At 48.6% G+C, this 11952-nt stretch overlaps 1 protein-coding gene across 3 annotated transcripts in view; it reads right to left on the bottom strand.

Moving 5' to 3' along the window:
* Nucleotides 1–2619: 2619 nt before the first annotated feature.
* Nucleotides 2620–11952, bottom strand: part of PHF10 (PHD finger protein 10) — an 815357-nt gene continuing 806024 nt past the window's right edge. For all 3 annotated transcript variants that reach the window (XM_069606947.1, XM_069606949.1, XM_069606948.1), the window contains one exon: nucleotides 2620–2842. In XM_069606947.1, coding sequence (XP_069463048.1) covers nucleotides 2760–2842 — 83 coding nt within the window. In that variant the 3' untranslated portion in view covers nucleotides 2620–2759. The remainder of the gene's footprint in view (nucleotides 2843–11952) is intronic.

Genomic DNA, 11952 nt, shown 5'->3' with positions numbered 1-11952 from the left:
ATTTGGGGTTGTTTTACCGTGGATGTCCGAATGGGAAATGTATGAACAATTTTGTATAACGTACATTTCTCATGCAGTCATTTCCTTCGCGGACATTTCCACCGCTGTAAAACAAGCCCAAATCCTTAGTGTGTGCTGTGAAAAACCTGAAGGTGTCGCCCTGGCTACACCCAGGGGATCTGTCATCCAGGTGGTCAGGACACAGCCATACCTATTGGATACATTTCCTGGGGGTAGACCATTGAGTTAGGATCACCTGGAGGGGGGGTTCTTGGAAAGTGGGAGACCGATGGGTGAGACGTGGTATCCCCTTTCTTTCAACACCTTTTCTCCATCCTACCACGTAGGATATTCCAAAACAATGCCCCCCACTTCCCTCCTGACACAAACACTTTCGCACAACACAGAAGACAATGGACTAACACCAGAGTCGTTTACCTGACATGTCTCAATACAAGTGTCAGGCAAAGTCAGGTAATTAACCAGAATCACACACACACACCTGACTGCCATTTCCCTTCCCCACAGGGATAAAAGGTGGAGCACAAAGGCACAGGACGAGCAAGGCAGACAGCACGACGCGAGAGCTAAATCAGTGCTGCAGTTCACGAGGAGGAGAAAGATGGCACAGACCGAGAGGGTGACAAGGAGAGAAGCAACCTTGCTCTTTCCGACCAAAGCCAGTGAATCCTCCACAGAAGGAATCATAAGACCGCAAACAATAGCCAGCGTGTGTTGCAGCAGAGGTGTCATGATCCATCGGACACGCCCCTTCTGGGCCTCCTGGTCCCTGTCACGTCAGGGCTTACACTCTGTTGCACTACCAACATGACCGCAAGCACTGACGCTGCCTACCAGCCTTCATTTTCATTGCAGCACGTTCTATAAAGTAGCCACACCCCCGCGACCCCACGCATCTCAACGCTACTGTTAGCTGTGGCTAGACGTGTGCTCCGTAGTTCGCCTTCGCGGAACTCTGTTGTTTTCCTGGCTCCCGGACCTTCTGCTTCATTCTATCCTCTCTCCTTCTTACCCAACCGTCTCCCGGATTCCGTGCACCGCCTCTGAGTGCTCCTTCCCCTTTTCCTGGATTTCCTGGAGTTTCCTATCGATCCCGGTCAAAGAAGCTAAACGAACACTGGAAGCCGAAGACGGCGAGCGGGCTTGTACAAGACCCGAACCATAAGGAAGAAAACTTCTACTAAGGATCCTATCAAACAGCAAAAACAGGTGAGAAAGGGGGAAACCTGTGACAAGAGGTCTATGGTACGCAAGACCCTCCTCCGCTGATAACCAAGCCAGGGAAGGACACTGGTCTCGGCGGTACCAACCTTGACTCCAAGGATAAAGAAAGGGAAGCGGTTCATCACAGCAGGTGAGTCGAGCAGAGATTTGATAAGAAACCGAACTGTGTTGAACGAAAAATAGCCAACGGCTAATTTGAACATTGAAAGAATTAAAGATATAATGGACGAGCAAGGGGAACACAAGCAACAGAGGAGTTCGGCACCATGTGGGTGCCCAGGCAGGAAACTCTGTGCGATTACTCGATGGTATAAACTACCATAACCAGAAGCCCTTGGGAAGCGTAGAGAAAAGGTCAAAATAGTGATACAGGGGTCTTGTAAAATCCTCTGTACCATTGAAAGTCTTTGACAGATGATTGAAAAGCTAAGAGAAATGTGTCCTGTTTGCTGAAGTCCCCATGAACAGTGTGTTGTAAAGTTGTCAAAAGTGAACCCGGCAGAGGGAAGCAAATGTCAAAATGCAGTCCAAGCCCGAAAGAGGGAGATCCGGGGTGGAAAGTTGTCACCCAAAGTGTAAAAGTGCATTGAAAAAGGAACTGTGTAATCAATGTGTTGCATACGAATTTGTGAAGGGTCTACACCCGAAAGAGGGAGACCCAGGGGTGAAGCCATACCCAAGGTATACGTGAAGCAGAACTTTGTGTTTGTTGGATACATCAGGCCTCTAAGGCAAGAGACTTTAGTTAAGAGACTTAACCATCGAAGAACCTGATAGCTGGAACAGAACCGTCAGATCGTGCTGAGAAAGCTCAAGCGTGTACTGTGCTAGCTGTAACCGAAGTGTTGGCTCATGCTGGGAAAGCTTAAGTGTGTTCTCTGCTCAGAAGTCGCACCTTATCCCGTGCTGAAAACGTGGGGAAGGGAGACCCATGGCAATCACATCCTGACTTATTATTTGAGAACACTTCTTTCTTTATTGAAACCCTATCCCACACTCTTTCTGTAATTAGTTGTAAGGACTTGGCAATAGGTTTTTCTTAGTATAGGCCCTTTTATTTGACACAACGCCACTAGGACTGCCTTAGTTTTCATTTGATGGTCAACGCTTGCTTCCATCTTAGATTTAGGTTAGGCGTTTTTCCATCCTGCATTTCATTGTTCAATAAATACCCCTGAACTGTGCTCATTGTGTCTGTCTTTACTGTTGTCACCATGAGTTCCTTACAGTGGTTAATAGAGAAATGACCAACAAATGTTTAAAAACAACAAACATACTCAATTGCATAAACAAACTTATCTTGCTTTCCAAAAACGCTGATAAAAACCAAAATCAAATGAAAAGCAAATGTTTGTGTTTAAATTAATATAGAGATTTTGGTGGAATTCATTATTTTTATTTGCTGTAGAAATGTGAAAAAGAGGTATAGGTATCACGTTGATTCTTTTCGAGAAATGGATTGGTCGATTAGCACCATTATTTTTATAGCTTGTATAACTGTTTAAAATATCGCATCATCCTTCTTTGCTGTTCTTCGGTTTTCTGCCTTTTTTGGGTGTTGGTGGACCATTCTGACAACAATCACAAATCCAACGACCTAAAAATGCACAAAACAAAAAAAAAAGAAAATCAGTTAATACTTCATATAGTGAGAAAGAAAATTGTACCTCCTCACTACCAATGCCCGCCACTCCTTTTCTTTACCCTCTATGCCAATGTTTATGAAACTTAGTGGTCAGTATTCCAGACACTTTTAACCGAACCAGAAACTTCCAACGTTGATGTGGCCGCCTCTTACAATTTAGGACACTTACCCGAACAGCCAGTGGCAATATGCTGTGTGAAAGGCAGAGCTAATTAGATGGTGAAAGTGACATATGAATGGGTTTGAAGAACCATAAGTAAAGGAGTTGCCTTAATGAGTTGCTTTCTTGAAAAATAACAAATGTAAGGCATTGAAACATATATGTCTTGAACAGAGGGGCATAATTCAAAGAACACATACACAAGGAAACACAAAAGCATTTTAAAGCAGGCTTACTTCCCTGTTTGAGGCGCTGACAGAGCCTTACCATGACCAGCACTTCCACCAGTCTAGGTGTCGCTCACAGTTGTTGACCTCTTGACCTGTTCCCCAGCACCCCCCACACACACAGCCTTGACCTTCACATCTTCCTTTTGGTTACCATCCACCACCTTTCTAGCATATAGCTCCTCCACTCTGTTTCTCCACTGGTCATTTCTGCCTCCTGCTCCTATTTCTCCCTCTTCCATTTGGTCTCCCTTCATTGTTTCTGCTCTCCAGTATCCCTCCCCGAACTCCACTCCCACTTCCGCCACTATCACTTCCCCCTCACCTGCCTTAACTCTCCTCTCCATCTGATTGGCCTGCTTGGCACATTACCAAACGTGCTGTGCCTCTCACTGCACTTATTACTCTCACACGGTCATCTGCTTCCTGCTCCCTTTGATATCCCTGCCAGGTGGGTTGCGGGGCAACTGATAAAGATTTCAGTCGTGTGTAGCATGTGAATAGAGCCTGTGACTCACAAGGTGGCGCCAGGACAACTTGATCACATATTAAAAATTGGCTACTGGCCTAACGCACAGCTCCACTATCCGAGCTCACTTTACACCTCTGGCAGCCATTTTTATTCCTAGGCCATGGGCTGCAGCACTGATCGCCGCTTGCTAGTGAAACTGGACCTTCTGCATGACATTGAAGTAACAATACAGGTTTCTGGGAAGCAGGATTGCCCATTTTGGTAGGTTTGCGGCCTACAATGGTCTACATGACTGAGTGGCAGACCTGCATCTCTCAAATTAATAGATTCTCTTTATAAGTACAGTGTTTTCCATGGCTCATTAAACCATTTGATATTTCCTCACTATTCTATAGTATTGTCCGCAGTGTGACATAACCTTATTTCACTGAGATGGTTCATGGGTAACATTTTGTGGAGTAACACCAAAGCTATACATGCGTTGGGGAACCTCTCTAAACCCACACTATGGCTTACATCATGGAGCTGTTGGCTCTCCCTAGTTACCAGAGCCCTATCTCCTTGCCTCCGGCATGGGCCTTCATCACAGTACCAACTTCCTCTGCAGCAGCACCAACTGATTTTTTAGATAATTGAAAAATGTGTTAGTGTATAATAGTAGCAGAGCAACATGTTTTATTGAATTGCTAGCATTTTCTGATAATTTGAGAGAAATTATTTGTTAAGAGTCCACCACAAATATATCTCTCCAGAGGAGATGTCTGTCTCCTAATGACATTTTTTAATAGCATGCCAGTCAAGCGATATTGCAACAAACTGTATATGGTCTTTATGGAGCTTTCGTACAGTCTCTGCAAAATGGGCTTGTAAATTAGAAGTTCACCCTTGTATCTCCTACTTTCAAAGAATTTAGAATGTTAAGTGGTAAATTGCTCATTCCCACTCTTCAAGACAATAATTCAACTTCATCTCTTAGAAATAATGATCCATGTAGCCGCCCCACACACACACCTGGCAGATTTTCACGATCTCTCGAAAATCCATTCTTTTCAGTCTTCCATTTTGGATTACATTAGTCACACGATTACTCCATAGGCAACCCTCCCTTGTTCTGTTTCTTCAACCATCTCTTTTTTACCTTATATTACATTATTTAAATTAGTTTGTAAGGGATTGTGGGGCGTCACGTGTGAGACACTGGTGTTTTGCCAATACAACCCCTCAGGTAATTTGTCACAGTATAGCTGTTGTGTAACCACTGCAGAGGTTTGGCGAACCACAACTTATCTCATGTGAAACATCTGGACACCTATTCTTCCATATTTCCATCACTGCCATCTCTACAATTACATTTTTGATCAGCTTACCAATTCAAAGGAAAGAAGAACAAGTTACTTTCTTACCTGGTAATGTTCTTTCGATGGGATGTTCCAACAACGTATTCCACATCTATGACAGGTAATCACCACAGCTGTGCTGCTTCGGAAAACTTTCACCGTCTGCGTCGATACGCTGTCCTTGAGGGCCTCCGTCGAGCCGACGTCACCGGATGTTATAAGTAGGACGCATGACGCCCGTAGCCTCAGTTGTAGTTTTTTCCCAGAACGTGTGGCACCAATCTTCTGCCAGTATGACTACAGAAAGCCTTGCGGAAAAATGGAAGCTGTAATTGCATAAGAAATTCTGTAGAGGGGCAAGTAGGGAGGGAGCGATGTGGAATACATCATCGGAATATCCCATCGAAAGAACGTTACGAGGTAAGAAAGTAACTTGTTCTTCAAAGGGATTGGTTCCTCCGACGTATTCCACATCTATGACAGACTCCCAAAGCAGTACCAACGTATGGAGGTGGGAAAAGAATTTAGAATTTTAGAATACCCAATCAAATTGCAGAATAGAGGACAGCCTTACCAAAGGCTAAGTCTTGCCCGTGGATCGAGTCCAGGGAGTAATGTCTTACAAATGTATGGTCAGAGGCCCATGTGGCTGCTTCACAAATGTTACGAATGGGAACACCCCTCTGCAGAGCAGTGGAGGCAGCCACACCCCTAGTAGAATGGGCCCTCAAGCCTATCAGAGGGTCCTTACCCACCAGACGGTAGCATTCCGAGATGGTCAAGATAATCCACCTTGACAAGGTCTGCTTAGTAACAGCTTGACCCAAACGCCTTCCAGCGTATCCTACAAAAAGCTGATCGTCCACTCTGACCCGGGACATGCGTGAGATGTAGAAGCTTAACGCTCTCCTAGGATCCAACCTATGGAGCCTTCCTCTTCCTTACCAGGATGCGGAGGAGGATAGAACGCCGGAAGAATGACCTTCTGGCTTAAATGAAATTCCGACACAACCTTCAGGAAGAAAAGAAGGACGAACCCTAAGGACAACCCCGTCCTTATGGAACACCGTGAAGGGTGGCTTGACGGATAGTGCCTGCAACTCACTCACTCTGCGAGCGGAAGTAACCGCAACTAAAAATGCAGTTTTCAAGGTCAACAGTCTCAAAGGACAAGAATGTAAAGGCTCAAACGGAGCTCCCATTAGGAATTTTAGAACCAGGTTCAAATCCCAACAGGGCACCTGAAAAGGTGACGGTGGGAACACATTAGTGAGCCCTTTCAGAAACTGAGAAATCAAAGGAATCTTAAAATAAGAACACTTCTCAGACGAGTGCTTAAATATGGGCAGCGCCGCAAGGTAACCTTTAATTGTACACACTTGCAGGCCCTTGTGGGCTAACGAAAGCAAAAAAGACAGAACCACAGGAATGGCACATGAAAAAGGATCCACATTCTTTACCCTGCACCAGTCGCAGAACTTTCTCCAACGGCAACGGTACAGGGACTTGGTTGCGGGCCTTCTGGCCGAAAGCAACAACTCCATTTTCAAGTTGATCTTCAGGGAGGTCCCAATCCTTATACCTCAACCTTTCAGAAGCCAAGCATGAAGGCTGAGGGACTTGACCTCTGGATGGAGAACCCGACCCCCCTCCCGTGAGAGCAGATCGTCTCCGTAGGGAAGACGGCGTGGAGGGCAGATGGACATGTCGAGAAGGTCCGGGTAAAGAACAAAACACACCCTGGACGTTGCCGACCAGAAACCCAATGATGCACTCCTAACTGGATAATATCCCAGGTAAAGTATCGCAACTCAAGAGGGTTGACCCAAGAACTACATAGAGTCAGTCATCCCTAATGGTTGAGGTAGTAATATTGTACTTTTGTGGCGAGCACTGTACATATATGCTCACAGGTTATTCACAATCTCATAATTGTTACAGTATAACCATATTTCAATACTTCTGTCCGCCTACTGGAGTATAGAGAGGAAAAACAACCACACTGACTCAAGACAGGTTTTGACAGGTGAAACACAGGTGTTTATATATCACAGTTACTTAAGATCGCACTGTTAACCACACAGTGCGATGTGTAAACAGTAAAAATTGTCGCAAGACAGTGATTCAACACAACAATGGTACAGTTTGAGCTGTAAAAATGCTCGGGAAAACCAAATTTACAAAGTTATATCACAATTACGCCATTGGTAATAACTTTTGAAGTTTGAACATAAGAAAGCACCCTAGGTGATGTTTGGTGCCAACGTGTTTCAGATTAACCTAATCCATCTTCAGGGCTGGATGTGCTCATCTTTCATACTGTATTCAAGAAAAACACTCTCAGTGAGTCCTAAGAGTAATTAGAATAAACTAGTCAATAAGTGTATTTGAAAGTAGTGCAAATAAAGCGATTAGCTCGCAGATCCACTAACCTAAATAGTCCAGAGGACAGGACTCATGAGTATGGACTGGTCTGGGGTGAGACTCCTAACAGCCAGACCGCAGAGGAGTGGTGGCGGGATTCAACCCCCTTGCAGGCATCTGCGAGAAAAGGAGGGAAAGCCTCAGTCAGAGCAGATAGGAGAACCCAATGGAAAAATAGTTTAGATGCCCCAATGTAGTGAGTACACCCGGACTAATGTTGAAATGCAATAAAATGTTCAAATCCTCATTCGAACACACAGCAATTAAAATGATTGGTGAGATGAAATAGTGCACGATGCAACTAAAAAAACCGTCTTGTTACAGTTAAATGTCCATTTGTGATGCTGTTATGGGCTCGGTGAATGTGGCGAGATATCGTATATTCAAAACCCTTACTTGTCATATGCGAGGAGAAAGTAGAATCGAGCAGCCTGTCACCAAGACCTCTTACCACTTTCTCCTGGCCCATGACAGAGCAATGAGGATCATTCGGGAACCAAACCTCCGCAACACTTGCAGAATGACGGGGACTGGAGGAAACGCGTACAGTAGTGGGAAGGACCACTCCACTACGAACGCGTCCCCTAAGGATCCTCTTGGAGGAAATTCCCGCGAGCAGAACCGTTCGCACTTCCGGTTGGCACTGGTGGCAAAGAGATCCACTTGTGGGGTCCCCCCAAGGGTGAAGATCTCCAGGAGAATCTCCTGAGCCAACTCCCACTCGTGAGAGACCGTGCTCTGCATGCTCAGAGCGTCCGCTGCCACGTTTTCGTCTCCGGCCAGATGAACTGCCGAGATCGAAGTTTCCTGCTGGATGGCCCAGAACCAGAGCTGCATCGCCTCTCTGCACAGAGGGAGAGACCCTGCCCCCCCTTTTTGTTGAGGTAGTGCATGGCCACTGTGTTGTCCGTCAGAATCAGGACATTCTTCCCCCGCAGAGACGGCAGAAAAGCCTTCAGGGCTAGCCTGATGGCCCTCAGCTCCAACAGATTGATATGGAGTCGGGACTCCGACGGAGACCAACGACTGCGGACTGTCAACTCGTTGGCATGAGCTCCCCATCCCGTGAGGGACGCGTCCGTCATGATCGTTACCTCCGGCCAGGGTAGCCAAAATGGAGCCCCCTTCATCAGATTGCCTTTGACGGCCCATCACAGAAGATTCTGGGCGACCGAGGGCGGCACCTGAACGGGTTCCGACATCCTGCCAGAGGACTGCGACCACTGCAGCTTGAGAGCCCATTGCAGAGATCTCATCCGCAACCTGGCCTCTGGCACCAGAAGAATGCAGGATGCCATGAGGCCGAGCAACCTGAAGAACTCGAACGCAGGGAGACTCTGGGCATGTTGAAACTTGTGCACCATCTGCAGAATGTGATGAGCCCTTATCTGGGGAGGCGAACACCGCCCCAGAGATGTGTCGAGCACTGCTCCGATATACTGGAGCCGCTGGGTAGGTGTCAAGTGGGACTTCTTTAAATTGAGGGAGAAGCCCAGCCTGTAAAGGGAGTGGCAGGTGACTGACAGATGATCCAGGACTTGCTCGGTAGAGCGCGCCCTGATCAACCAATCGTCCAGGTAGGGGTAGACGTGAATCCCCCCTTTCCCGAGATACGCTGCCACCACCACCATGAGCTTGGTGAAGACCCTCGGGCGGAAGTCAATCCGAACGGCAGGACCCGAAACTGAAAATGCGAGTCGCCATCCGCGAACCTCAGGTACTTTTTGTGCTTGGGATGAATCGGCACATGAAAATAAGTGTCCTCGAGGTCGAGAGACACCAACCAGTCCTGAAGTTGAAGGGTCTGGAGGACTTCAGAGAGAGTAACCATCTTGAACTTGTCCTTCCTGAGGAGCTTGTTCAAACCGCGCAAGTCCATGATGGGTCTCAATCCCCCGTCTTTCTTCAGGATCAAAAAATAAGGGGAATACCATCCCTTGTTCCTCTCCGCTACAGGCACCAGTTCTAGGGTTCCTTTCTCCAGCAGGGATTTGATTTCCTGTGCAAGGAGCGGATTTGGACTCTTCAAAAAGAGAGATTCCCTGGTAGATTGTCATGAGGCCTCTGCCGGAAAGGAAGACAGTAGCCGTGGGCTATGATCTCCAGAACCCACACATCTGAAGTAATGGCATGCCATTCTACAAGATGCTGCGCCAGCCTTCCCCCAACCGGCGAACCATGGGACATGGCCTCATGACTGAGCTGGAGCGGCTGCGGCAGTGCCTGAGGGCAAAGAGGCAACTGCCCGAGCGGCCTTGGCACCTCGAGTACCTTGTTTTCCACCTCTGGTACTCCTACGGTGGCCCCTTTGACTTGCAGCTCCCATCGATCTACCAAAGGAAGAGTAGTATCGAAAGGAACCTCCCCTCCATTGCTGTCCCCTAGGACGAAAAGGTGGAGGTTGGTGAACTGCAGCGCTCAACGACTTCGCTGCAGCTTTAGAGGCCTGCAACCTCTCAAGGCTCTTGTCAGCCTTGCTGCCAAAAAGATGTACTCCATCAGAGGGCATGTTGAGAAGCCGGCTTTGTATGCCAGGAGCAAACCCTGACTTCCGCAACCACGCAAATCTGCGCATTACGGTGCTCGCCGCCATGGACTGGCTGACACAATCTGCCATGTCCAGACCTGACTGAACGGATTCACAAATGGCATCCTTGCCATCCTGAACGAGGGCAAGAAAACCATCCCATTCCTCCCCTTCGGGAATATGTTCAGCTGCCAAAGACACACAATTCCACAGAGTGTGAGCGAAACGTGCTAAGGCACACACGGAGTTGGCTGCCTGTAAAGCCATACCCCCAGAAGAAAACACTTTCTTCGCCCAGCCATCAAAACGTTTGTCGTCCCTATCAGGAGGGATGGTAGGGTACGACGCCTGCTTTGCTGGGGCCGTAGTCACCTGCACCACCAAACTCTCTGAAGTGGGGTGCGTAGTCAAGTAGCAGGGATCGCTGCTGGCTGGACAGTATTTTTTCGGCAACGACTTGCTCACTGCCGGGAGCATCTCCGGAGCAGTCCAAGCCACCGCCACCCTTCTCTGTAAAGCCATATGAAATGGCAGCACCGGGTCAGTGGGTGGACCTTGGTCAAGGATATCTGTCAGGTCAACCTGCAGAAAATCCACTGGTGGCGCAGACCACCCCAAGTACTCCGTCACCCTCGACATGAGCCGCCGGTATGAAGACTCGGTGTGCATGCCAGGCTCAGGCCAACCGAACTCAACCTCCGGAGAGGTGTCCAGACCACTGGCGTCGTGCAAAGACTGACGCAGGTCTTCCAACTGGCTATGACCAGACACGAATTTGTCAGGAACCTCCACAGGAACCAAACTGTCATCAGACCCTTCATCCACCTCAGAGATGTAATCCAGAGGCTGGAATAAATCCCTGGATGAGGGCACAGAAAAAGGTTCAAATACAGGCCTTACTGACTTCTTCAAGGATTTCCTCTGAGTTTCCACCGATGGACAGGGTACCACCAGTAAAGCCTCCACAAAAGGCGTTGAGGGTGTCGACAGAATCGGCGTTGATGTCGAGTGTGGCGCCAATGGCTTTGACACAGGCCTCAAGGGCAGTGCCCCGAGCGTGTCCTTTGACGGCCTCAGCGCCGATGGCGTCGATGACTTCCTCGGAGGCGGAGCCTCGAGAGAGTCCCTCGATGGACATGGCTCCGATGGCTTCGACGTCTTCTTAGAAGACCTCACAGGCTCCACCAGTCTCGAGGGCGTCGAGGACCGGGACCTGGAGCGGGCATGGCTAGAGCGATCCACCTTGTCCGACCGGGACCTCGAAGGTTCCCGGTGATCGCGCCGACCCCCCGAGCCCGAAGGCGTGCGAACAGTGGCCCTAGCCCGTTCCTTGCTGGCTTCTCTCGAAGGCGCAGATGGAACGGAGCCCTGCGACTCGAAAATCGCCATCATTTCCTTACGAAATGAATCCCATTCCGCAGGGGAGGAATGCTTGGTAGGACAAGCTACCCGCCGTTTGGCGGAGTCCTCGGATGAGGACGGGGAAGGCGACCGGTGACGGCACTTCTGCGAGTGCCTAGAAGAGGCAGAGGAATGGCAGGAACCACTCCGGGACTGAGACCCCGCGGAGAGTCGCCCCTCGAATCATCGGTCGAAAGCCCAGCGGATTTTGACTTTCGGGGTTTGGAAACCCTACTTACAGAAAGCTTCTTCTTCCGCTCCCGCAAGGCCTTCGACGTTAACGACTGGCAATCATCACAGTCATCAGTGGCGTGGTCCTCGCCGAGGCACCAGAGGCAGACGTCGTGCGGGTCCGTAAGTGACATCTTGGAACCGCAGTCCCGACACTTCTTGAATCCCGACCGCGGGGTAGCAGAAGACGAAGACATGATATCTTCACAAATAACCAAGTTCAAAGAACCGATAGAAGTTACAGAAGAACCTAGGCGTGCCGAGATCTCCTCAGCGAACACGT

Source organism: Ambystoma mexicanum, chromosome 4p (assembly GCF_040938575.1).
Source record: "Ambystoma mexicanum isolate Mex_15411 chromosome 4p, UKY_AmexF1_1, whole genome shotgun sequence".
NCBI classification, from domain to species: domain Eukaryota; kingdom Metazoa; phylum Chordata; class Amphibia; order Caudata; family Ambystomatidae; genus Ambystoma; species Ambystoma mexicanum.
The sequence above is the reverse complement of the archived record's forward strand: the minus strand, read 5'-3'. Positions and strand labels throughout refer to the sequence as shown.